General features: G+C 50.3%; 2 protein-coding genes and 2 long non-coding RNA genes across 4 annotated transcripts in view; 2 read left to right on the top strand and 2 right to left on the bottom strand.

The window, feature by feature from the left end:
• LOC308200075 overlaps positions 1 to 9729 on the top strand; it is a 66130-nt gene extending 56401 nt beyond the window's left edge. Inside the window, exons 11-12 of the long non-coding RNA XR_013955206.1 lie at positions 9340 to 9523; positions 9608 to 9729. This is a non-coding gene — a long non-coding RNA (uncharacterized lncRNA). The remainder of the gene's footprint in view (positions 1 to 9339; positions 9524 to 9607) is intronic.
• Positions 3811 to 7398, bottom strand: LOC308200066 (G-protein coupled receptor 35-like). Its single transcript, XM_080605158.1, has 2 exons — positions 6980 to 7398; positions 3811 to 5355 (listed from the first exon to the last, which is right to left on the bottom strand). Exon 2 carries the CDS (start codon positions 5341 to 5343, stop codon positions 4396 to 4398), a length of 948 nt encoding a protein of 315 aa, XP_080461284.1. The 5' UTR covers positions 5344 to 5355; positions 6980 to 7398; the 3' UTR covers positions 3811 to 4395.
• Positions 9086 to 13936, bottom strand: LOC308200067 (G-protein coupled receptor 35-like). The gene is made up of 2 exons (XM_080605159.1): positions 11024 to 13936; positions 9086 to 10262 (listed from the first exon to the last, which is right to left on the bottom strand). The coding sequence occupies exon 2, from the start codon at positions 10223 to 10225 to the stop codon at positions 9293 to 9295; it is 933 nt and encodes a 310-aa protein (XP_080461285.1). The 5' UTR covers positions 10226 to 10262; positions 11024 to 13936; the 3' UTR covers positions 9086 to 9292.
• LOC308200077 lies at positions 10211 to 18306 on the top strand. The gene is made up of 2 exons (XR_013955215.1): positions 10211 to 10335; positions 15470 to 18306. It is a non-coding gene; the product is annotated as an uncharacterized lncRNA (long non-coding RNA).
• The last annotated feature ends 7479 nt before the right edge of the window (positions 18307 to 25785 follow it).

Genomic DNA, 25785 nt, shown 5'->3' with positions numbered 1-25785 from the left:
GTGAGAATGTCTGCAGTTTCAATATCCATCAACCTGATTCTTGCTAAGAGCTATGTGATCTTTTCACTTCTTGAACTCTAAGAATTATTTCTGTACTGCACAATCAGTCTTCCGTCCCTTGTAAGCTCTGCCTGATGTCCTGCTTGAAGCTGACTCCCAGCCAAACAAAGCCCTTCCCATGGAGCTGTCCATGTCTATCAGTGAGCACGGGAAAGCCCCCCAGGACAGCCCAGGTTGGAGGGGCTCTTGCCTCCCTCCCTGGCAAGGGAAGGTCTTGGAGTTCTCTGCCTCCCGCTGCTGGCACGTGGTGGTGGGACAGGGCCTCAGGAGAGGTGAGGGAGGAACTGGCGCCCCCTCCTCATGGGCAGAGAGACACAGGGCACTGCCTCACCCTGCCCCGCAGAGCCTCATCTGGTGTGTTTTCTTCTCTCACTTTCTCACAGGAAGACGCAATGTTGCGACAACAGATCTTGACCAAGATGAAACTATGGGTTTGGGAGCAGAGCACATGGGTCCTATTTTTAGCATGGAAAGCCTGCGAAATAGCAGTGTTAGGTTAACAGCATTGGCCCCACGGCATGACTGACCCTGGCTGTTGAGCCTGTTTCCCCTTTCCCCTTCCTTAGAGCCGCACAGGAACTGAGCCGCGGCAGATAGTGCGCTCACGGGGGGGCTCTGTGCTGTGGCCCCTCCTGCAGCATCAGCACCCAAAGGCTCAGCCTGTGCATCTCTGTGCAGATGCTGCAGGGAGGGCACGGCAAAGCCGGTGCTTCCCGACTGACTCGGTGCTTGCAGGTGTCCCTTGGAGGCTGCCAAAGCTTGCGTCTGAAGGTTTAAATGTAAGCAGAAGGCAGTAGCTTTTAGCCCGAAATAACAGTGTATGTACCTCGGTTCCTGCACCTGCAGAGGATACAAGAATTTACAGAACGGTAGGGATTGGAAGGGAGCATGACAGATCATCTAGTCCAATCCCCCTGCTGGAGCAGGAACACCTAGATCAGGTCACGCAGGAATGCATTCAGGTGGGTTTTGAATGTCTCCAGAGAAGGAGACTCCACAGCCCCCCTGGGCAGCCTGTTCCAGTGCTCTGTCACCCTCACCATGAAGAAGTTTCATCTCACATTTAAGCAGAACCTCCTGCGAGTTCCAGCTTGTACCCACTGCCCCTTGTCCTGTCATTGGATGTCACTGAGAAGAGCCTGGCTCCGTCCTCCTGACACCCACCCTTTACACATTTATAAATGTTTATAAGGTCACCCCTCAGTCTCCTCTTCTCCAAGCTAAAGAGAGCCAGCTCCCTCAGCCTTTCCTCCTTCAGCCAGTTCTCAGTCCACCTCGCTACCCAATCAACCAGACCACACTTCCTCAGTTTAGCTGCAAGGATGCTGTGGGAGACAGTGTCAAATGCTTTACTGAAATCAAGATAGGCCGCGTCCACTGCCTTTCCATCATCTATCCACCTGGTTATGTCTTCATAAAAGGTTATCAGGTTGGTCAAGCATGACTTCCCCTTGGTGAAGCCATGTTGACTGCCCCTATTGACCCTTTTATCCTTGATACGCCTACAAACAACGCCAAGGATAAGTTTTTCCATCACCTTTCCAGGCATGGAGGTGAGCCTGACCGGTCTGTAGTTACCTGGGTCTTCCTTCTTGCCCTTTTTGAAGACTGGAGTGACATTTGCTTTCCGCCAGTCCTCAGGCACCTCTCCTGATGCCCATGACTTACCAAAGATGATGGAGAGTGGCCTAGCGATGACTTCTTCCAGCTCCCTCAGCACCTGCAGGTGTGTCCTATTGGGACTCATGGATTTATGGATGTCCAGCTTGCTTAACCGGTCCTTAACCCAGTCCTCATCCGCTGAGGCAAACTCCTCCTTTATTCCAACTTCCTCCAGGGCCTCAGGGGTACAGGGCTCCTCAGGAGAGCCTCTGACATTATAGACAAAGAAGGCATTCAGTAACTCCGCCTTCTCTTCTGTCACCAGGACACCCACCTCATTCATCAGTGGGCCTACATTGCCTCTAGTGTTAGTTTTACCTGCAGTGTATTTGAAGAAGCCCTTTCTGTTTTTCTTTCACCCCTCTCACAAGGTTTAATTCTAGGGAGGCCTTAGCTTTCCTAGTTGCCTCCCTACATCCCCTGACAACAGCCTTACATTCCTCCCAAGTGGCCAGCCCCTCCTTCCATAATCTGTAGACTCTCCTCTTCCACTTGAGTTTGCCCAGCAGTTCCCTGTTTAACCATGCAGGTCTCCTGGCTCTCTTTCTTGACTTCCTACCTGTTGGGATGCTCTGATCTTGAGCTTGGAAGAAGCAGTCCTTGAATACTAACCAACTGTCTAGGGCTCCTTTACCTTCAAATACCTTGTCCCATGGATGTTTAGGGAGGGTTGATTCCAAAAAAAAAATAAAAATTGAGAAGCCTTGCGGGTGCCGTAACCTGCAAAACCACAGGATCCTGAGTGAGTGGTACTCAGGTGCAGTGTGCGGGTGTCAGAATTAGTGGCTACGGATAGGAGGGTCTGGGTGAATTGAGAACCATCAGTTGTGCAGACAGGAGGTGAGGACGGTCCTGGCTGGACCTGCACACGGTAGGGTCAGAGCCAGCTCAGATTTCCCAGCTGCATCCACCTCTTCTTCCCTCAGCACTGCCTCCAGCTGGATCCACCAGGCCCTTCACTTCCAACTTTGGCCCCTTTCCTAGGCATTGCTAGGGGTGGTAACCTTTTAGGAATGAGACAGTAATGCAGGAATGCATGCGGACCCCTGTGTTTTTCAAAGAGATTTTAAAATTTGTTTAAAGGCTGTGTGGTCTTGCTGGGTCCAACTCACTTACAAAAGCAACATATGAAACTATGATAACAAGTAGAAAATCCACAGCTGAAGTCAGGAGGCCTTTCCCTGTGAGGCCTGATGCAAAGGGCTCTTGCTGACTTTAGCGGACATCACTTACAGTGTAAGAGCAGTTTGCACACTTTTTCCACTACTTCTGTCTTGTTTTTCTTCTAGCAAAAGAATATTTACTGTTTGTACCAACAAGTACACTGCCTAGTTATAAGCCTCGGAGCACTTTAGATTTTACAAAAAGTTCAGCAAAGCACTTGGCACTGGTGAGCTCAGACCTCAAGAACTATGTTCAGTTCTGGGCCTCTCATGACAAGAAGGACATTGAGCTCCTGGAACGTGTTCAGAGAGGAGCAGTGAAGCTGTTGAAGGGACTAGAAAACAAGGCATAGAAGGAGTGACAGGGGAAACTTGGGTTGTTTAGACTGCTGAAGAGGAGGCTGAGGGGAGACCTCATCGCATGCTATAACTACCGGAAAGGGAGTTGCAGCGAGGTGTATGTCAGGCTCTTCCTCAGGTGACAAGTGATAGGATGCAAGGAAGCAGACTCAAGTTGCACCAGGAGAGGTTTAGATTGGGCGTAAGGAAAATTTCTTCATGGAAATGGTGGTTAAGCATTGAAATGGGCTGTCCAGGGAGACGCCATCCCTGGAGGTATGTAAGAGACACGTGGATGTTGCACTTATGGATATGGTTTAGTGGTGGACTTGGTAGTGTTACACGACGGTTGGACTTGATGGTCTTAATGGTCTTTTCCCCTTTCATTACGTAAATGATCCTATGATTCTATGCTCACCTCTAACCAGACAGGACACTCATTAAAGATTTGACCCTTTTGAAACATGGCAGAAAGCCTTCACCAGGGCTTATGGAAGTCATTTAAGTGACATGAGGTCTTCACAGCTTTATACTTGATATACACATGCTATGTTATGCTCCTAAGGGTCTGTTATGTGGCCCACAATACTTTGCAGTAATAGCTTTATTTATACCCACAATGATTTTTGTCTTACAAATATCAAGGTGTTGCTGTAAGCTAATAAAAGTGTTACATGGCAGGAATAGGACGATAGTGTCATGCCACTACCTGACTCCTGCGGTTTACCCCACGCACAGTGATAGTTGCATCCTGGTCATAGCTCTAGGCGTTGACGTTTTATAGCTAGGCGGGAAACTACCACTGCACAGATAACTTCTTTGATGTGAGTGACACAGGTATATTAGACTTGACGTTGTATTACAGTGGCTTTTCCTTTTTTTTTTTTTTCCTCAGTGACCAAAAATTACAGTAGTAGAAGTTGTTTTATGCATTGCTGTAAAGGTGCTAAGTTTCTTATGTTTAGCTGCAAGATATGTACAAATAAGCACGTGGCCAAAACAATGGCCTTATCATCTGTTCTCCATACCATGTGGAGCTCCCTCTTGACTAGGAGACCCCTTTTTGCAGGTATGCCTATACCCAGGATTGCAAATACTGTAGGTAGCCCCATTCCCTCAAAACTTCAGCAGCACTGTGGCTCTTGACATTTATGGTGCACTAAACCTTTTTTTATAACGTAACTTCCTCAGTGGGTTGCTGTGACTCTTGGCTTTGATTCACCTTAGACCTCTTCAATATACACGTGGGGAGCAGAGAGGAAAATTCCTTAAATTCCTTGGCTGCAAAGTAATAGCAAAATGCATCCAAGCAGCAGTTGATATTTGCTAAGCATGAAAAGATCTGAATAGAGACTCTAAGTTTTGAGAGCAGAGAACAAGCTTTAGCAACCTCTGCTATGAACCGCAGGAGCAGTGTGATGTAGACAGGTGAAAAACATACGGTGAACACACACAAATTCACAGAAACAATGTGGAGCGCTTTCTGGATTAACATTGTGTCATGAAAGCTGCTGGCCATCTTCTTTTTGAGACATTTGATGACTTTTACTGAACAAAAAATTATAATCACTAGAGGAATAAAATATCCAAAGGAAATGGTGAATAACGTTAAATACTTAGGTTCAGTAGAATGTCTCTGAAGGCAAAACTTTTCTTTACTTTCTTGAAATTTTTGCTGGGAGTAGGAATAAATTATCTGTATTATCCAAAGACACCCACAGACAGAAGCTGATTTCAGTGGGGATCGAAGACTTTTTGCTTTTAGAGGAAATATGATTGCAATGTATCGATCGATTGCAATCAGCATGATGATGTAGATGCTCATAGGCCTGTTTGTAAAATATATCATCTGTACAGCAAAACACAAGTCGTCTATGGGATGTTTGTTCTTGGTAAAATATATCATGAAAGGCAGGGCAAAGAGCAGGAAACAGTCTGTGACCATGAGGTTGATCATGTACACCCTGGTCTCAGTCCAGCTCTTGAGTTTGCAGCAGAAGACCCAGAAGGCGACTGTGTTCAGCAGGAACCCAAAGGAGAGGACTGGGATGTAGACGATCAGCTGAAACAGCAAAATACCGTTCTGCAGCGTGCTGTTTATATCAGTGCAGTTCTCCATGGTGGGCTGTCCCTGCAAGAGAAGGGTGCAGGTGAGAGACCGAGCTCGGGGACGGGTCCCGCTGCAGTGCCCTCGCTCATGGCCCTGCGGCTCCTCGCCCCCCTGCCCCACGCGCGGGGGCTGTTGGCGGGACGAGGTGCCATGCAGCACACCCCAAGGCCCTGCACACACCACCCAGGGGTGTCTGGAGAGGGTGCATGGGCAGACCCTCAGCCACCAAAGCAGCGCTGTTCTCCACCAGCTGACACAAACCTGCAGAGGGAAACCCCTCCTACAATTGCTGTGGGGTGGCAGCCTGTCTCTGACCTCAGGCCTGGCTTGCCCTCCCTCCAGCTTCCTTTCAGGGTTTTGGCAACAGCAGAGAGTCTCCAAAGCAGGCTGACAATTTCGTAGTCCCTATTGGAGAACTACTGTCTCTCTTGCACTAAGGCAGCTCACAGCAGAGCTGGGCAACATTCCCCTTTCGCTTTCCAAGACCCTTGCCTTGCTGCCAAAGCCACCCCATGGGCTCGGTGGATCTTGTCAGGCCCACAGACCCACACAGGACTCGAGCCCCTCTGGCCGTGGCATAGCCCTGGTGGCTTTGTTCCTGGGGATGGCCCCCAGCACCCGGCTGCTCCTCCTGGGGGCAGCAGGGAGGAATGGCCCCCCACGGGCACTGCCAGCCCCGGCAGGTAGCCAGCTGGTCTCAAAAGACAGAAAGGAAAATGAGCACACCTGTCTGATCTCAACCTTCAGAATAGGAAGCCAAAATGCTACCAGAGCAAAAGACACGAATCCAAGACTATCATCTCCTAGTATTCCTTTAAATACTGCAGGGCAGCTGCTAGCAGCAAGGCTGCCGTGGAGGATGAATCAGACTCAGTTTGCAGCTTGTAAGAAAGAGCATACAGTGAGGCAGGGAAAGAAAACACACAGATTCCTATCATCTCTTGTAAATACATTGCCTTATAAGTCAGCGCTTTCTGAATCTTAGTATCTAAACTGCAGAGCAAGTGTATGACTGCATGAACTAAGTGAAATGTTTTTAGTATCTGTGACTGGGAGCCAGATCCAGCAATGTCAGAAGAAAGCTCAGCACCTGCCCGAGCACCAGAGCTGCCGTGGCATTACAGAAATACCGGGACATTGCAATTTTCAGGGTGGAATTTATGGAGGGACTACCATGCAACCACTGTCCTGGCTCTCCTGAGCTGCCAGCTTCCCAGGTCCTACCACATACCCTCCAGCTGTTCCCTGCCAGCCTACTGCGACCACCCTGCAGTGGAAAAACCACTCTCTGCGTGCACAGAGCTGCCCCGAGTAGCAGCTGAGCCCCTCAAATCCCTCACGAGCCTGCTGAGCCTGCGACAATCTCCCAAGTCTCATGCTTCGGTGTGCCTGGAGCAGTGTCCCTATGCTTGCAGCAGGTGCATGGTGAGAAGCACTGGTACAATACCGCAGCAAGGGATGGAAACCTCCCTGAATAGCACAAGTGGGTGCCAAACAGCAAAGCACGTCTATGAAGGCAGGAGGAAGCCGAGGCACCTGTGTGCCAATGTATGATAACAAGGACAGCCCTGGGTAGCGCTTCATTCAAGAACTGAGGAAACAGAGCACACTGCCACACACCTGTGCAGGAAGAATGAAAAGTTACCTGCTTCTTATGGGGCTGCCTGCTTGGTTTGGTCCTTGGGAAGGTCGCAGTGGCACAGGAGATCTGCCGCGGCTATGGGTGCAGGATGACGCTCTGCGCAGGGCACGACCACCCAGGAAGCTGCTGACAACAGCTCAGAAGAGCTGAAACACAGCAATGAACTCTTGTTCCCCAAAAGTGCTTCATTTATTACCTCCTCTTCGGGACAGTCAAATCTCTGGTGCCCTCTGTTGTTCCTCTCGCATCTGCTCAATGCTTCACCATTGGTTTTGCACCCAGCCTACGCCCTTCCCCCCCCCCTCCCCCCAAGTAATTAAAATTTAATATTTTCAGTTGTGGGAAAACAAATCCTTTTTAAAATCAAACCCGTAATGGTTGCAAATTGCCCTTCTGGCAGCAAAAGGACCCCCCGGGAGCCCAGCATCCCGTGCAGCCTCTAGTGAGGCTGTGGAGCGACCCCTGGGCCGGCAGCACAGGGGGCAGCAGCTTTTTGGAGGTGGGGGGGGCATGTTGGTGCTTGTGCAGCCGTGGTGGTGGGCCCAGGGTGAGGGTCCGAGTGTGCTTCTCTTTGGTTTCTTTGCATGATGGGGGGCAGGTGTGACAGGCTGGTCCTTTGCCCACTGATTCTAAATGCTGCGTATTGGTGTCATGGGAAAGCCCCTGCCAGTAGTGACAGCCCACACCAAGACACAGGCAAGCGAGAGGAGAGTGAACTGTAGGTGTGAGGAAGGTGTCATGACCTTTGGAAACATGTTTAATAACATCCCTGGGGTATTTTTACAGTCTTTGTGATGGCCTTTAGCATCCGTCGGTCCTGCAGGGAAGGTCTGACTCAAATCCATTCACCTGCACCACCTGTGTACCTGCTCAGGATGCAACAGGCACAGTGAACGCCCCTCACCTCCAGCCCACCTCCCTCCTGACTGTCAGGTTGGTAGCGATGCATTACAGGTCATCTTCCCCCAAAATGTCGAGTACCTGAGCGAACACATGCCAGCACCCGGCCTTGGGGCAGCCAAAGCGAGGGCAGCTCCTCCAGTGGCCAGCACAGCCCTGCTTACCCAGGGACAGACTCTGGTGCCCCAGGATTTGTCCCATGCAGTTGTGTCACCTGAGCTTGTGGTCCCAAAGGTGCCAGTAGCAGCAGTTTTACCAGCAGCTGCAGGCTCCCTGAAGGCCATGGGGAAAATGTGCAAACAGGCAGGGAAGGCTCAGGACACAACCTGACTCCTTCACACAGTCTCCTGGTGCTCTGCAAGCTCTCATAAGGCACTGCCTGGGCAGCACGTGGAGGCAGGGTTAGAGATGTTTTCAAGTATTTAGAAAGAAAAAATCCCAGTCCTAGGCAGCATTTAAGCAACATACCGGGGATCATCCCCCTCCCTATCCTCCCCACTGACTTTTCTATGCTGCTGACTCACAGGACAAACACATTTCACCCACAGGAACTTCAGAGGTGACAGCGTGGGTAGGCTGCAGAAACCTGGACACAGCTGTGACCCCCTGCCAGGGACCTGGGGACCAGCCTGGTACCACAACACAGGCCCAGGGAAAAGCGGTGCCTGGGTGGTGAGGGTCCAGGCAGGGCTCAAAGGGCCCCTTTCTCCTCAACGGTGGGGAGCAGCAGCCCCCCCGGGACATCCACTGTAGGGCTGGGTCTCAGGAGGGGAGCCAGCAGGAGAACCCCAGTCTGAGATCTCCTGTGCTCTGTGCCTTTATGGCAGTGGCCATGGCTTAAAGTGTTGCTGCACATCTATCTGACCAGTCAGCCTGGAGGAGATGAGCAGTCAGCGGAGTCTGGGCTGTTTTGTAGGTGCATGCACTTAGGAATACGGTGGTACCACCTGAATGCCCTCACCCCACCAAAGCAATGTGTTAAAAATAAATTGGCCTATTCTAATAATGCAAACAATCTGAAATACGCAGAGGGGTAAAGCACTATGTATTATACTGTGCTGGCAATAAGGTTAAGTTGTCTTTAGCTGCAAAATGAAATAAAATAGGGTGATATACTTGGTCACCTGTCTTCCTGTAAGAGTAACAGCTAGGTGCTAGAAGGAAGCCATGTTACTGAACAGACATCACACACTTGCTTTTACACCTCTGTATGAAACAACTTATTTGTTTAATAGACACGTAGAATAAAAATTACAATTAACTTGGTAATGACAGACATAACAAAGCTGTCCCTGGAATGAAAGGGGTAATCTGGTGTTACTGGGTTATCCCAGTAACACTGAAGCTGTACCTTCTCTTGGCATTGCATTTTTTTGGTCGTGGTGGTGGTTTGGTTTGTATTCTTCTTCCTTTCCTTTAGCAAGTGTTTATCTGCAAGGATTGGGTTTGATTTGTTTTGTCAGTGCTGGATTTGGGCTGCAGAATGGCTTCTTGGAATTCCTTGGTCACGAAGTAGTAGCAGACGCTATCCAGACAGCAGTTGGACGTGGCAATGCACCTCGTCAGGGCAGAGAAGTTCATCATGACCTGGATCAGGAAACAGCTAGGTCCAATATACTCCATTATGAACCTGAAAAGTATCCCAAGGTAGGCTGGCAGAAAACATATTAGAAACACAATCAGATTTGCATAAATAATGTAAAGAGCTTTCTGGATTAATTTCTCTTCCAGTGAATTTGTCTTCAGCTGTCTCTTAAGGTTCCTGATGATTTCTATGGAACAAAAGGTCAAGGTTGCTAATGGAAGAGTGAAAACGAAGAAAATGGAAAGCAGGGTCTGAGCAGTGGGTATGGTGGCATCCTTCTGAAAACAGAAGGCAGCATGTCTCTTTTGAAATCTTAAGGTTGCACCGATTATAACAGAGATCCACAGAAGCCCACAGAGAAGGGCAGCTTTTGATGGAGACCTGCAGGTCCTAGCTTTCAGGGGGTACTTTATGGCAATATATCGATCAATGGAGATAAATGAAACAATGTAGATGCTCACTACCATGTTGATAAAATACATTGCCTCTATAAACTGGCAGAGTTCATCTCGGACTGACTTATTCCAGATCAAATAAGCCATGAAAGGCAAGATGAAGATGACGAAGCAGTCAGCAAAAACTAAATTGATTGCGTACACCCTGGTTTCTGTCCACTTCTTTATTTTGCAGAAGAACACCCACAGGGCAAGGGCATTAAATATTGCTCCGAAAGAGAAAATGAGGATATACAGAGCAAACTCAGTGAGACGAACGTGGCGATTCACTTCTACATCTGTTACACTGCAGCTGTTGGACTCATTCATTGTCCTGATGTGTGGATGGCACGTGATGTTCTGAGACCTGAAATGGGAAAAAAAATGATTAAGACTTTTCTCCTACCTCTCAACAGATGCATGACTTCTATAAACAAAGGGTATTTATTTGAATATTTACACTGTTATGAATGTGAATTTAAGCCTACACAAATGGCCGTCTCCGACAGCCTGTAACTGGGATGCATCCTTGTGTCAGGCTCTGTTTATGCTTACTCAGTTTATGAGTAAATATCTCAGGATGCACTTCCAATAGGACATGGCAGGCAGCCCCTATTAAATAGTGGACTCCTGACTGGGAGAGGGGAATAGCACTCAGACTAGAACCCATAGATAGCAGGGGCACGCTGTGACAATGTGAGCACTAATTCTTTAAGCCCGTCTGTGCAGATGAGGCAAAAAGACTCTTAGCTTGGTTTTGAGCTAGGCAGGGACTGCAGCAACCAGTGCTAAAGTCTAGCATGAACCATGAGCAAAAGCTCTTCTAACAGATCTGCTGGCTTGGGAGGCAAGGGGTAGACTTGGTGGGCACCATCATGCTCTGGCCCTTATTGGGCAGGTTTCTGTGCCTTCGGGCTGCCTTGTGAACCCAGTGCTCCTGCTCCAAGCTGAGGAAAACAGAGCTGAATCTGAGTCCTTCATCCCAGAGGCATGCTCAAAACCCTACAGGCGTGAGTGAGGCACGCTGCTCTCCACCTCCTTGGCAAAGAGGGAAAGATTAACATAATTTTAGGCCCATTCATTCCAGGAGAGAGTACGAGTCTACAGATGTAAAGCAGAAAGACTTACCCAAAAGAGGAAACGCCGGTGCAGAACAAGGAGCTGCAAATAAGGGCTTTATAGATGGTTCCTTCTCAAGGTAAGCATCCAGGCTGCCTTGTGAAACCTATAAGCAGTAGCTCCTGAGCCTCTGTCACAACAGCTACTAGATGCTTCACAAGAGCATTGTATGTGTGAAGAGTATGAACTTGGGGGGGGGGGGCTGATAAAAATCAGTTTTTATCAGGCTCCATCCTGTGCAAAGTAGCTCTGTGCAATGTGCACATATTCTCTGAATTGGTGATTCTGGGCATGTCACTGAATTTCTGCTTGCATCTCGATGCACATTGGAAAGAATGCAACCTTCTGATTTCAAGTATTTGCCACTCTAATGGGAGAGTGGAGGGGTGAGGTATCTGGTGAAATCCTACAGCTCTCAGAGAGGCAGGGGGACACCATGATGAAGACACCTGGCTAAGCAGTTATTTGCCTCTGCAAACCATGCAGACCTTGTGGTCAGATGGTGAGGACACTGCCTCCAAGGTCAGGCTTCAGCTCTGACGTAACTGACTCACAAATAACACAGATTCTGGGGGGGTTAGACAAGTGTGTTGGACACCAGCAGACATTAATGTGACTCCTGCAGAGAGCTCTCAACTAATTACTGCATGCTGAGGTCTGGGTGTCCCAACAGACCTCGCTGCTTGCAGCCTGTGCCCGGGGAGCAAGCTGCTAGCTGTCACCCAAGGAAAACCTCTGAACCACATCAAGTAGCAGCAGGGAAACACCTTCATCCAGGGATAAAGCCGCCACACCACTATGCTCACTACCTGCACGAGCAGTAAGTGGCTTTGCTGGTGTGGCTGATGCCCAGGTTGCTTTGCACTGGCCGTGGTGCTGCCACACTGCTAGCAGCAGCCTCCGTGCTGAAGTATGACGCAGGCAAACTGTGTTGGTGTGCTCTGCGGTGTGAAAGGGCTCTGGCAGACCCCGGCTTTGGTGCTCAACGTGTAGCCCAATTGCAGTTCCCAGCATCTGCCATCTGCCCTGCAGCTCAGGGCTTGCAAGTGCTCCCTGCCAGGGGGAACTCGAAGGCTGGTGGGGAGGAGGGAGGAAACAAGCAGAGGGTTTTAAAGCAGGCCAGGCAACACAGATAGGATATGGTTGAGAATTACACGTCTTCAAGGAGATGCTGTTTGATAAGCTAGCATATCCTGTGGCTGCTGCAAATGCTTAAGGGGGGGCAAGAGGAGATGGCTGCAGTAGCAGAGCAACCTCTGGTTGTGAGAAAATGACAGAGACAGCTGTAAAACAGCATCTCAGTGCTGCTGGAGCACCAGGAGCAGCCTGGGGCTGGAAGGACAAAGCCACCGGTACAGTGTAGCATGTCCCCCATGGTTTGCGAAGAGCTGGTCAGCCCCTGTCCCCCACCATGGGAACTGGTGGCTGGCTGGGGAAGGCCAGAGCTGGCCTCATTTTTCTCCAGCTTCTTCCAGACCTCAAACAGGGAGCTTGGAGGAAGAGAAGTGAGTCGGAGGCTGGAGACCCAGTGGGTGTCACAGCAACACTGGAGTGGCCAACACCCAGCGGGATGCCCATAGAGAAGCAGCAGCACTGGAACATGCACCCTTGCATGTAAAATCCTCCTCCCTTCTTGCAGGGGGTGCTCAGAAGTAAGTGGGTAGCAGAGGAGCAAAGGGTGAATGTGGTGGATGAAATGAGTAAAGACAGCACAGGGGCTGAGGGGGCCTTCTGGGGGGGGTGAGGGAAGGGACCTGGGACTGGGCAGAGGGAGAGAAAGAAGGAAAACAGGATGGGAAGGGCAGGGTGCAGCTCAGCCTCTGCTACACCTCTGTCTTCGTGGGAGAAGGGATGATAAACACAACTGTAAACAGAACTGTCCACCTCTGCAGCAACTGCTCTGAATTGGACCAAGTCTCCTGATAAATTGTATGAGTAGCTGTCAGCAAAGATTTAATAAATATGCTCCATGGGCACGAGGACAGCACTTCAGAAGGGTGCTGTTGTAACCTGGGCACTGCGGGGAGGGAAGCACGGCCAGAAGGAGTGGGAGAGAAATTGCCTCTGTGTCAGAAGAGCCCTAGTTGAGGGTGCTGCCCCAGCACTGAGGTGCAGGGATTTTCCTCTCTGTTTCAAATAGCATAAAGAAACCTGGGCACTGCCTGAGCTAACCCTGTTGTTCAGAGCTCTCTCAAACACGATGAGCTGAGGCACAAAACTCTTAGGAAACCCATATTCTTTCAGGCTTATCTCTCAGTACATCCCTTGACCTGAAGGGCTGGGTATGTGACTGCTGCCTTCTGCAGCAGTAGAAGAGCAGACCAAAACCCATGCTTTGCTCTGCAAGAACAGTCCTGAGGCCTCCCACCTGTAGCTGGTATTTAACTCTGGAAGTCATTTGTTTAACTTAGACTAGTTCTGATGCCTCCTACCCAAGATGGAGAAATTAACAGTCCCTTCCTCCCCACCTCCTCATCCTCTGTGACTTCACCAACTAGTTGTGAAGTGCCCAAACTGGTCCATGAAAAGGATGCTGTGAGGTAAGTCAAACTAAGGAAAACAGCAAGGTAGTCATCCTAAACACAGAACTGCTTCAAAAGACCCTGGAAGGGGATGCAAGGGTTCATTTAGACAGGAAAAAACAAACAAACAAACAAAAACTCTTCTGGAATCACTTATCTCCCATGGTGGGAAGAATTTAGTTTCCAACTTCCAGATGCTGTTGGAAAGTAACATGCTGTGATCTTCCTGAACACCCCGGAGTAAGAACAGAGAAGTCTCAGCGACAGCAACCTGCTGAACAGGTCCCCGCATGAGGGACTGCACTGGTGTGGAGAAATGGGTCCTCCGAAGGGTGCCTCCTCCACCTCTTCCCAGCCACAGCAGGCCCCTGAGCAGCAGTTCATGGAGAGCAAAGGAGAAAGAAGCAAAAAGTGACGTTACCTGTGGGTTTAATGCCACAAAATCAGCAGCAGGTCCCGCTGGCAGCAGGGCGTGCAGGGTGTGCACATCCCCGCCTGGAGGAGTGGGGGTGGGAGGCCAGGCACGGGCTGCACAGGGGCAGGTGCCTGCACCAAGGGCTCACAAGTACTTGAAGGCTTCTATAGCACCTCCTCCTGCTGCGTGGGAGAGGCTCGTGTGTCAGCTTGGTCCTGAACATCAGACAATCTGCTGACCAAAGGTCTGCAATGCTTTCCAGTATGGTCTCTGTGCCTCCTCATTCTGCGCTGCTTAAAATGCAGTGCTCACTGGCTAGCGGGGATACTGGGTGAGTGGAGAGCTGAAATGCTGTGGTCAAACCTTAGCTAGGCACGGCCAGGAAGACACGATATCTATAGCTAGCTCGCTTGTGCAGCTTGATGTGCAGGGCCGTGCAGCTAAGTGCTGAAGTGAGGCACGCTTGTGCAGCCCTGGGAAGGGAGGTGGACTCACTGAGCAGCTCAGTGCATGGCATAGCTGCTCCCTAGGGTGGAGAATGTCTCCCCGGCCCTCCTCAGATGGAGGTGGCTGCACCCAAAGGACCCCTTGGGGTGGGTTTGGTGCCTGGGGCAGGGGTGGAGCAGGAGCTGGTGGCAGGGCTCCAGCCTCAGTCCTGTCTGAGCACAGCCAGAGCAGTGAGAGCTTCATGGGGTTTCACCACAGCCTTGAAGGCTCACATGCGTGGCAAAGAGCCTCGCTTGGCAGGCCATACATTGACTGAATTGGAGGAGGGAGAGAGGGCTGTAAGCCCCAAAGGGCTCGCTAATAGGCTGTTTAGCTGGTGTGGATAATCAGTGTGCAATAGAGCTAGCAGGGAGCTGTCTCACCAATAATCAGTGTGCAGTAGAGCTAGCAGGGAGTTGATCACTGCCCGCTTGCCAGCTGTAATGCCTTACAACCTGCTTTACAAGTGGCTGGTCCCCAGCCAGTACTGGTGTCTGGGGTTGTTCCCCCCCAAGTGCAGGACCTGGCACTTCCCCATGTTGAGGCCCAAGAAGTTCCTGCTGGCCCATTCCTCCAGCCTGTCCGGATACCTCTGAATGATGGCACAACCCTCCTGCGTATCAGCTGCTCCTCTTGGTTTTGTGCCATCTGCAGACCTGCTGAGGGTGCGCGCTGTCCCAGCAGCCAGGCTGTTATGGTTTGGCATCTTCATACCTTGGCCCAGCTTTGACCTCCAAGGGACTTCCCTGTGGACTGGCCTCCAGCTGGTCTCTGTGCTGCTAACCACAGTGCTTGGAGCTCGGCAGTCCAGGCAGTTTTCAGTCCACCTCGTGGCCCATTTCGCTAGCCCACACCTCGCCAGTCTGTTTACGAGGCCATCACAGGCGACAGGAAGGCTTACAACACCAAAGTTCAGAACAAGCACAGCCACTGCTCTCATCTCACATCCACCAGCATGTTGCCTACTCAGATGTGGCTATCTGGTTATCAGGCATGGTTTTGTAAAACCAATCACCTTCTTGTCCTCAGTAGGTTTTGAAATTATTTACAAGATGATTTCCTTTGTCTGCTTACCAGAGATCAGGGTGAGATGGACTGTGGTTCTCTGGATGCTCTTTCCTGCTTTTCCTGGAGAGAGGGGGAGCATCTGAGTAAGTCAGCAGTGCCACAGGGAAGGGCACACCGCGACTGCCTGCTCACATGCACACCTGGCTGGAAAAGGAGAGGAGAAGAGCAGCAGACAAAAATGCCTTTGGGCAGGGAAGAAGAAAGGAACAGGGTAAGCTTTCCTGTGGAAAATGCCAGCTCCACCTCTACATGCTGCTGTCCCCAAAAATCTGGGTATGGTGCAGTACTTTGTGCCTGGGACAGGAGCAGTTACAATTAGAAGTGCTGCACTTTTAGTGTCTGCATGCTGCAGCCTCTTGACGCTGTGGAGTATTTGTGGTGACAGAGGGGAAGCAGAAAGGAGATGACACGTGTCACTGGTAAACAGGGCTGTGAGCACTGAAATGCTGAGAGGGAAAAAAAGCCACAGGCTGGTGGGCAAGGGGACAAGTAACAGCTCCCCGTGGCTTTGTGAGAGGTGATGCTTCAGGGTAACAGTGGGCTTCAATGTCATGATGGAAACGAGGCAGTGGAAACCATCACAGCAAGGCGTTTCCTTTCCAAGGGAAACTTGCAGATAAGTGTGTTGGTGTCCGCAGAGTGAGAAGATGGTGTGGAGATGAGTCACGTCAGTGCTGGTTCTGCAGAAGCCCGGCTGTCACCCCAGGGAGCCAGGCTGCCCCTGACGGGGGGGGGGGGGGGGGGTCGCACACATAGCCCCGCCGTGGTGGGGCTGGGCACCCGCATGGAGACACGTCAGGGGGCACCAAGGGGCGCTGCTGTGGTGGACGGGGCCAAAATCACCCCTCAAGCTCCTCTTCAGCTCTGCTCAGCTCACCTTCCCGTCCTGCCTGTCACTTACCTGTGTGAGGAGGACACCTGTGTCTCAGGACCGCCAGGATGAAGACACAGGGCCTCCCAGGCAGCGTTCGGCAGCACACCCAGTTGTTCTGCCAAAAAGTCTGAGGTGGCCCAGAAAACAGCCAGCTTGCCCCACATACGCATCCACAACCACGTCCTGTCGCTTCAGCTGCTGCTAGACTAACAAAACCAGGCTGCGGCGAGCAGCTTGCTCCAGCCGTGCCCACTGCCTGTCACACCCACAGAGGGCCCCCTCCCCAGACAGATGGGCACAAGTGCTTTGGTTTCTCCTGCTCCCTGTGTTTGTGGGGAAAGTGAAGCCTTCAGCCTTGGCCCTCCTCGTGCCAATGGTGCCCATGCTCACCCTGATGTGCAGGCTCCTTTGTGGCCCTGCCGTGCGAGGCAGGCTGGGGGGAGTGCTGACTCACGAGTCACAGGGCTGCCACCCACCTACATGTCTCACCACACGGCGTGGGCCCCGAAGCTCCTGCGGGATGGGGCAGCCCATGTGGTGGGAGCCTGGCCTATCCACGAGTCCCCCTGTGGGGTCCTGAAGGCAGTTTGGGGCAGGTGGGGGGAGAAACACTGTCCCTAGTGAGGCATGGTGCTGTTCAGGGCCAGGGGATGATGCACCCCGTGTGAGTGACTTGTCTGGGCCACATGGCAGCTTGGGGAGAACAGCTTTGGGCTGAGGAGGAGAGCAGAGAGCAGGATCTTTGATACTGACTTTGCAGTGGCTGGACTGCTCTGCCCTATTCCGGCTACCCGTGAAGGCTCTCTCAGTTGGTCTACACACACAAGAAGACTTCAGTCCCAGCTCCTACAATTCCAAATTCCAGGGATGACACCTTCTTTCTCAGGGGCCTTGATCCTTTGAGAGCGCCCCAAAAGGCCCCCTACAGACTTCCCATCCCCATGGCTCTGTTTTCTTACGGCACGCAGGTTACACGTCAGACTAAAGCCAGCATCTGCCTGGTGAAGGATGGCACCCTGGAGGCCGGGTCCCCTCCTGCCCACCCCAAGCAGGGCAGCACTTTCAGCTAGCCCTGCCAGCGCTCGGCATGGTGCTGCAGGACAAGGCTTGGGCAAGCTTCACCAGGAGCACGTTGCCTGCTCCAACATACAGGGAACTTCAGTGCATGAAATAAAACCAGAAAAATCCAACTCTCATTTTCTCTGGGTGGAGGTGAGGGGAGCTCCTCAGTTTGTCTTTACATTTTCTTGGCATTTTTCATCAGTTTCCTACCAAATCCCAGCACAGGAAATTGCTAAACTAACAGATTAGATCTGTTTGTGTGTTGCTAAAATATAATGTTCTGAACAGGACTAGACTGTGTGGGTTTAGTTGTGGTGTGAAATGGGAGGAACGCCTATATGGGATGATGCAAACCTTGTTGTAACAGATTGGGTGACCTTTGAGGGTACCATTTAAGAACTAACATGCTCTTAACCTTAGCGTTTTTGTTTTGTTTTGTTTTGTTTTTAATTATTATTTTTCCCTTCCCACCCCTCAACCGTGTGTTTATAATCTGAAAAGTCACTTTGCAGTGCAGTCATTTAGGTGTGGAAGGACTTCAGCCTGAAGGGCACTGATCAGCTGTCCTCGTACGCGTGCAAGTCACACCTAACAGTGAGTGATGCATTGCAGCAGCATTAGACAGGTGGGGGGGGGGTATGGCTGCAGCTGTCCCCTGAACAAAGCACAGCTGGGTTTACAAACAGGGATCTCCTTACATCTCTGTGTGTCACCCATTAAAAACACTTCTGGCTCATTTTGTTTCCAAGTGCCCTGTTCTAGGCTGGTGACAGCTGATGAGCTGAAGAGATCCGGTAGATTTTTTCTTCCCTCTTTCTCTCAACTGCATGACAAACAAACAAACAAACAAAAAAAAAAAAAACCAGCTCCTCCTAAGCTGATTTCTCCTCAGCCTAGGAGCAATCATTCCTACAATACAGCCCATGTGAGGACTAGAGGCTTTTTGGACTTTGCCCGTGGTTGCTGTCTTCTGAGCATTACTGGGATGGAATATACTGAAAGGCAGACAGACTTAAAAACAAAGGTGTCCTTAAAGCTCAGTGCCCTCTGGATTCATTGCCCTCATCTTCCCATGCCCATTTTTTCCACTTGTCTTCCAGACTACATGACACTGTGGTTTGACAGGTGCCAGTGAGCCCGTGCAGCTGAGCTGTGAGGTCTCCCCTGCCATCACAAACACGGCTCGGCTGCCCAAGGTGGCACGGCACAGCTCTGCTCACGCATCGGGCCCCGAGACAGCAGGCCCACACGCAAGCAGAACAGAACAGAGAGAGGCAGTGCAGGGAAATATATCTAAAGTTAATGATGTAGGGCCATTTTCTCATTCTCAAAGTCACCACTTAGGGTCCCCATGTCCTACAGTGGTCCTGCCTTCACAGACAAACGACCCTACGCTGCGTACAGACGTGTATTATTCATGCAGTGCATTGTTAAACTGCGAAACTCATTGCCATGGGAGGCCAGCGGCAGGAAAGCAGCCAGGTTCACAGAGCTCCTGGGGAAGATGTGCCAGCATAGTCCCCAGGACCACGCAACTAATAGAAATGGCAACAGAATTTTATTTTAAAATTTGATTAAAAAAAAATAACCTGAGGAATTGACACCTTCTCCACTTTGGTCACTTTGTTCTGTTTTTCATAAACATGCACGTTTTTTAGAAAGCAAGTTACTACATCAATTAAGAACTAGCAATACACCAGCAAAGGAGAGGTGACAGATTGGCTCCAAATCCATCGCACAGCATTCATGAAAGGTAATGATGCTTCGGTACCAAAAAGCTGCTCTACATTGCAAAGCCCAATAGGATTTGTGAACAAACATTTCGTCTGACAACAACCATCCTGAAATGGAAAATAAATTTAGGAATACAGTTTAATATTAGTTTAATAAAGAAAATTATAGGAATAACTTGCTTATGCTTTGATTCAATATTTTTCAGAAGGCCCAGTGAACTAAGTGACCATGGAGAGCAAGGTTAAGGAGTTTGTTAGTGCCGAGGAGGTATATTTTACTCTCTTTTTCATTACTGCTAACCAGAAATGAAACGTTTCTGCTGGAGAAGTGAGCCTCGCACAGGAAGGTAGCAGATAAGCAAAAAATTGCAGAAGCACATGAAAAAAAGGTAATCCAGTGAGGGTGCCTGTGTTAGCGATAGGGTGGTGACGTACGAGCTGCTGTCACGCAAAGCGCTGCCTGCACACTGAGCCACGGCTGGTGCTGGTGCCCTTGACAGGATGCACCAAATGCCGGTGGGGACAGGGCAAGTGTGCCTTTTGGTGAGTGTCCCCAGGCAGCCAGGGACACTGAGGCAAGTGCCACTGGGATAGACCATGGAGGAGGTGATTCCCACCCAAATGCCATGGGTGACCTGTGCTAGTATCACTGCAACACCCAGCACCTGAAGTCCCACCTGGGCTCAAGCACACCAGGGGTTTCCAAACCATATGCATGAGCTGTGCCCAGCACACCAAAGGAGCTGGCAGCAGGGTGGATGTGACAGGACTGTGCTGAGGGTCTTTGGCACACTGTTATTCCGTCTCCATTAACAGACAGATAATGTCACAGCACACGAGCACTGCAAGCACCTGTCCCAGCTGCAGTAAAGATCCCTGCCTCATTAAGGACTACGTGGCCAAATACTTGATTTCTACCAGAGATACATCAACTACGTCAATAACGTTACACAGCACCCAGGTAGGTCTGAATGACACCAGCCAGTGACGGCAAATGGTTATTTCCTTCCTGTGCATGCTACTGAACATTCAATAAAATCAAACTGTGCAATGGGAACAACTGGAAAGCAAATGGGCACTACCCTGAGCCTGCTGGGTGGTATGAGGTTAAGGTCTGTGCATGCATTTGTGTAAAATGCAATATGTCAGCGATCGGATTGCCTGCTAGCCTTTGCAGGACTGCCTTTTAGATTCAAAGATCTAGTTGTTCGTGTTTTCGCTGCTTTTCAGCACAGGAAAACACATGAACGTGTGTATAAATATCAACCGTTCCCTCTTCCGGAGCTGTGCTGACATACTGCACTCGGTGAATAATGCAGAATAGCAAAGAGCATGAACCTGGCAGGACAGCAGAGACTCTGGGAGACAGGTACACGTCTCCCTTGCATGGACTGGAAGTGAGGAAAATGTGCTTTAGAAAGTTCAGCTCCAAGCTCTGCAGATGTAAATTTTAGGTTGATCTTGGACGTTTTGACTTCCAGCACCCCACCGCTAAAACCCAGGTGAGGGAGCGGAGCCGCAAGCAGTGCTCCCACAGAGTGTGCACAGGTCGGCACTGAGGGGTTTTCACTCTCACCCAGTCACTGGTTTCTCTGCACCATCCCACCGATCGTCGGCGGTCACAATTCAAAGCAGCAAAACTGCTCACCTCACGCCACAGGTGGCCGACCTTTGTGCATTCTAGACAGAAGAAACAAAGTTCAGACAGGAAATTTGACCCCAAAGACGCCATCCCGCTTGCAGTGGCTGCCCTCCACAAGCAGCAAGCTGCGGGAGCCAGGGAGCACGCAATGTGGGGGAGAACAAACAAACCATAACATTGAGCTGCACCCAATGAACGAGGAACTTCATTTGGTGGCTGGGGCTTTGCCTGCTTCTGTCTGTGATATTTCATCTGTGTGAGAGCCTTTGACCACAAGTTCCTATTCAGGAAAGCAGCAAATTTCCCCACAGCTCCCTTCTGCAAACATCTGACCACAGCACATTTTCCAGATGCTGGTGATACAGACCCTGAGCTTACAGATAAATAGACACCTTCCTATGACCTCAGTGCTATCTTCTGCCTAGTCGGGGTAGGGTTTTATTTGGGGTTAGTCAAGTGACATCTAAATCAGCCCAAGTTTTGTGGTTACAATAGCCACACCAGCCTGATATTCAGGTTCCCAACCCCTTTACCTCAATGTTAATAGTTTAAAATAATTTTAAAGTATCCATTGCAGAATTGGTGGTCTGGGGGAGGGAAACCTTCTGTGAGAGGCCAGAGCCAGCAGGCTAACAGGAGTGACTGTGGGGCTGCGTCCCTGCCTGGACCAACCTCAGCCGTGGGCAGCACAGTGCCAAGAGTTACGGGGGCAGCAAAGTGAGCTGAGAGACGGACCCCACGTACCATGCACCTCCGTCCTTCACCTCCCAGCACCTCAGCACTTCCCATCGCCCTAGCTCCGGGCATTTGGTGGCTGGGAGGGCAACATGTGCAAATAAGCTGCTGTTCGCACACATCAGAAGCATGCATCAGAAGAGTATCAATGGAAGATGTCCACAGACACGTGGCAGCAGCCAGAGGAGGGTGGCCCTGTGGGCACAGCCTTCCCCTCCTGCTCTGGGGAGGACCTCGCTTCAAAAGGACATTGGGGTCAGGCGCAGAGGGGGGCAGCGAGGGAGGTTTCTTGTGGCAGCTCTTAATTACGCCTAAGCACCAAGAGCCTTCAAGGTAAATGCTCAGCAGATAAGGCCCCGATACAGGGCACTGAGCTGCCTTTGAGCAGCAGAGCACTGCTGTCCCCAGCATTCACTGCCCTTCTCACCAGGGCTACTCCAAGCACTTTTTTTTCCTTTGACCTTAGAGAATTCACGCAGCTGCACCAAGTGCAGGCTGCATTTTGTTCCCTCTTGCACTAATCTAAATCCCCAGTGACACTGTCACAGTCAGACAGGCTTACATCTCATAAAGAAATAATTGGTGCCAGTAAATCCAACCAAAACCAACACCACGTGCTTACACAGGGAAGTGATTTGCTCAACTTAGTTACATGCTTAATTCAAAAAGTTGTGGTTCCTCCTTTCCTTTCCCTTCCACTCAACTGCATTTCATCATAAACCTTTTGTCACAGGAAGTCTCTGCTTGACTCTTAAATTTGCTTTCAGTCTGGTTTGGACCAGCTAATTCCCAATTAACACTACTTTCTAATCATTCTGTTGGATGCTGTAACAACGAGGAAGCCCCATTTAGAGGAAAATAGCATCGTTAGCAGCTTAGAGTTTTTCTGTGAGGGCCTGCACCCTCTCCAAAACCTTGATTAACTCCACAGTGTGTGGACAGATGCTCATGGATGTGACATTTCTCTTTGACATTTGGATGCTTGCTGCTCCCCTGGCCTCAAGCCCCTGCTCAGGGCAAGGTTCAGCCACATCCTTGGGAGGGGAAGATTGACCCTACCAATGCAGGAGGACTGCAAGTCTTAAACCAGGTCAGGGGGCACTTATGGGACCTACAGGTACAAAGTCATTCCTGCCTGAAACAATTTGAGGGTCAAAACCTCCCAGTTCTCAAAGCAGACTCATTGGCATCACTGCTGTCAGGCAAAACCTGGCACAAGAAGCAGAACCAGCCCTTGCTGCAGCCCTGGGCTTTCAGAGGATTACAAACATATGGCCACCTTGTACCACAAGAAAAATACTGCCTCTAAGGTTGCTGGATTTTGTAACAGAAGTGGAAAAATGTGGCTCATTTGAGAAACTTTTCCCCCAGCTCAGCAGCTGGGTTCTTCACCTTAACCACCACAGCTGGGTCAGAGGCCAGACATCTGAGCCACCCGCAGGAATTGTCATGGTGGCAGGCCAGCAGAGCTGCCCAGAGCAGGGCCAGGCCAGCGCCCAGCGGAGCCTCCCCACCACAAGGAGCACGTGGCTTTGTCCCTGTGCCTATGGAAAAGGAAAGCGATGGGCTGACCCTAGCTGCACCCGCCATCCCACCAACACATCAGCATCCCAAACACATCTTCTGCTTGATTTCTTTGGTATTTCAGGCTAGGTCATTGGAATGCTGGAGTTCGGAGCCCTGGATCCAGCAGGTCAGGTCATATCTTGTACCTTGAGCTAAAGCACCTTGCTGCCATGAAGGCCTAATTCATTTGGGGAAGCAGTAGTTCAAATTATTTTTAATGCAGGCAAAGTGGGGAGACTAGCTCATTTGAGATACTAATTAAAACTCTCAGGAACCATCATTTCAAAAGCTCTGGAGCATGCATATTCATTAAAGCGTGTATTTGTGCGAGGCTGAGCCCTTGCTGCACCCTCCTCACACCTGGAGCACACAACTACTGAGCCAGCCCTTGTGCTCTGGATAACACCACAAGCCACCAGCACATACAGAAAACCTCTTGCTTTGTAACAAACAAATAAGTACAAATCAGTGTCAGTGCTTGATACCTGCTGGACCCGCTCGTATAGTCAGAAGCTTGTAATGTCAGATCTCCACAGAGATCTGTGTGGGTCTAAAATGGTGCCAGGAGAAGATGGGGAGCAAGAGCCCTGCCACAAGACCCCCAAGTGCCTGTGGTCACAGCACAGCTCCAGCCTCAGCTCTTCCTTGGGTCCTGCACCAGCAGCTCCTGCTCAAACTGAAGGCAGGATTTACACAGGGATCTGTGTAAATCCTTGGGGCGTTTCCTAACCCTGCAGCCCCCAAAGTGCTGGATGCATGGGGGGAGCTGGCGGGATGTGACTTGGAGCTGCTATGTGGGAAGGACATGACCTCCATACTCCTGAGAAGGCACTGTAGGAAAATCAAAGCTTAAACACCCAATGCCTTCCAGCTTAGGAGGCTGTGTTCAGGGCTGGGCTTCCATAAAATGCCTTTCCAAAGTGGATGCCAGGTTTACAGGATGGCACTCTGCTGTTCACACAAGCAAAAGAGATATCGGTTGTCTTTGGGAACTGCTGAAGATGCAAACTCAGGGGCTCGCAGTTGCAACACCCCCCCCCCCAGCTTCACAACTTGGGGGAGAAACCACCGCACCTCACCCACATCCTCTTCTGGTAGCCCCAGGGGTGGCTCTCAAGAGCGGCTATGTATCCAACCCCTTCATTTTAGAAAATATCATGACAGAGGTGCACGCAGTCATGTCAGTGTGTATCCAGCGCCTTGGCTCTGCTGACTCGTCTCCCACACCCTGCTGGTTTCTGAGTTTCAGGCAGCCCCGTCCTATAGCCACCGGCTCAGGGGGTGCCCATGACCAGCAAGTACTTTGCTAAGTAACGCCCTGGGGCTCTCCTGCGGGTCCTCTTGGCACAAAGGTTGGTTGTAGACCAGAAATTTTGTAAAGGACCTTGACTTTTCTACTACTGTATTACAATACACATACATATTATTTTCTTTGTCTTTTTGGTGTCTAATAGCCCTCAGGGCTAAATTAACACCTTCTTTGCAGTTTAATATACCTCAGTTTTAATTTTCAGTCTCCCCGAGTCACACCACCCTGCCCAGGCCCTGCATGGAGGAGGACATCATCTCCAGGCTCAGCTGGAGCAGTAGCTCTGTGCTCACTGTTTCCATGAAGCCCTGTCTTTTTTTTTTTTTTTTAAAGAAAATCTTTAGGAAAGACAAAAATACAAACCCAAAATTGGAAATGAGATTAAGTACCAAATAGAAAAGTCTGTTCCAAGGCTGCCCCCGTATAGCAAAGAGCAGCACTTACTCACACAGGGATTACACAATCATTTGTAAACTCATCAGATAACATGCTTTGCAGTCCCTGATGACATCTCATCTTTATTCCCACAAGCAAGAGGAAAAAGAAGATAATATCAAGTGATCCTTCACCCATACGCTAAATGTTCAACCATGAGTGGTTAGATGGGTGGCTTTTGGGGGAAATTAAGCTTGTCTGCCAGGAAAAATATGTCTTCATCGCCACCTCTGGCCAAACCCAAAGGATGTAGGGTAGGAAACGCAAGATTTTGTCACAGTAATTGGAACTACAGAGTCCACAAAAATTAATGAGAATTTGAATCCTGGCAAATTAATTTACCAGAGTCCAGGTACATTAATGGTAAGAGAAGTTTATCACACACGTCACTGGCAGCCAACCACCTGCAGTTCTGGCAAGTGAAATCCTGGTAGGTGTTAGGATCTCCGACCGCAGTGATGACCTCCCAGCAGATTCCCTGACATAACACTCATCGGGCTCCTTGTCCCTTGCCGGTGCTTTGCAGGCAAGGACAGACGAGGCAGGAGAGTCCCCCAGCCTCCCCCCCTTCTTCCCAACACTTGCCCCAAATAGCTGGGGAGCTGTCTCTGAATCCACACAAAACCAGCCATGCAATGCCAGGGAGACACCCAGAAAGCAGTCAGACCAACAGACATCTGGGGAAATTTCATTCAGTTCTGATGGCAGTGGGAAGGAGTGGACAGCTTCTTACCATAAGTCTGCTTTTCACCTGTAAAGGTGAGCATCCAAACCCTACCCTGTCTGCTCGCACATTCCTAGGGACCTGTGACAGTTCCTAGGCAGCTGCTTGCATTTTTTTGCCTCTTGAATATCCAGAGAAGCAATCCTGGTCTGCTCTTCCCTGTCTGCCCAGTTCTTATGGAAATGAATGCAACGGGGCAG

This window comes from Anser brachyrhynchus (assembly GCF_964034855.1).
Source record: "Anser brachyrhynchus genome assembly, chromosome: 9".
Taxonomy (NCBI): Eukaryota; Metazoa; Chordata; class Aves; order Anseriformes; family Anatidae; genus Anser; species Anser brachyrhynchus.
Note: the sequence above shows the minus strand (reverse complement) of the source record. Positions and strands in the feature narration are given on the sequence as shown.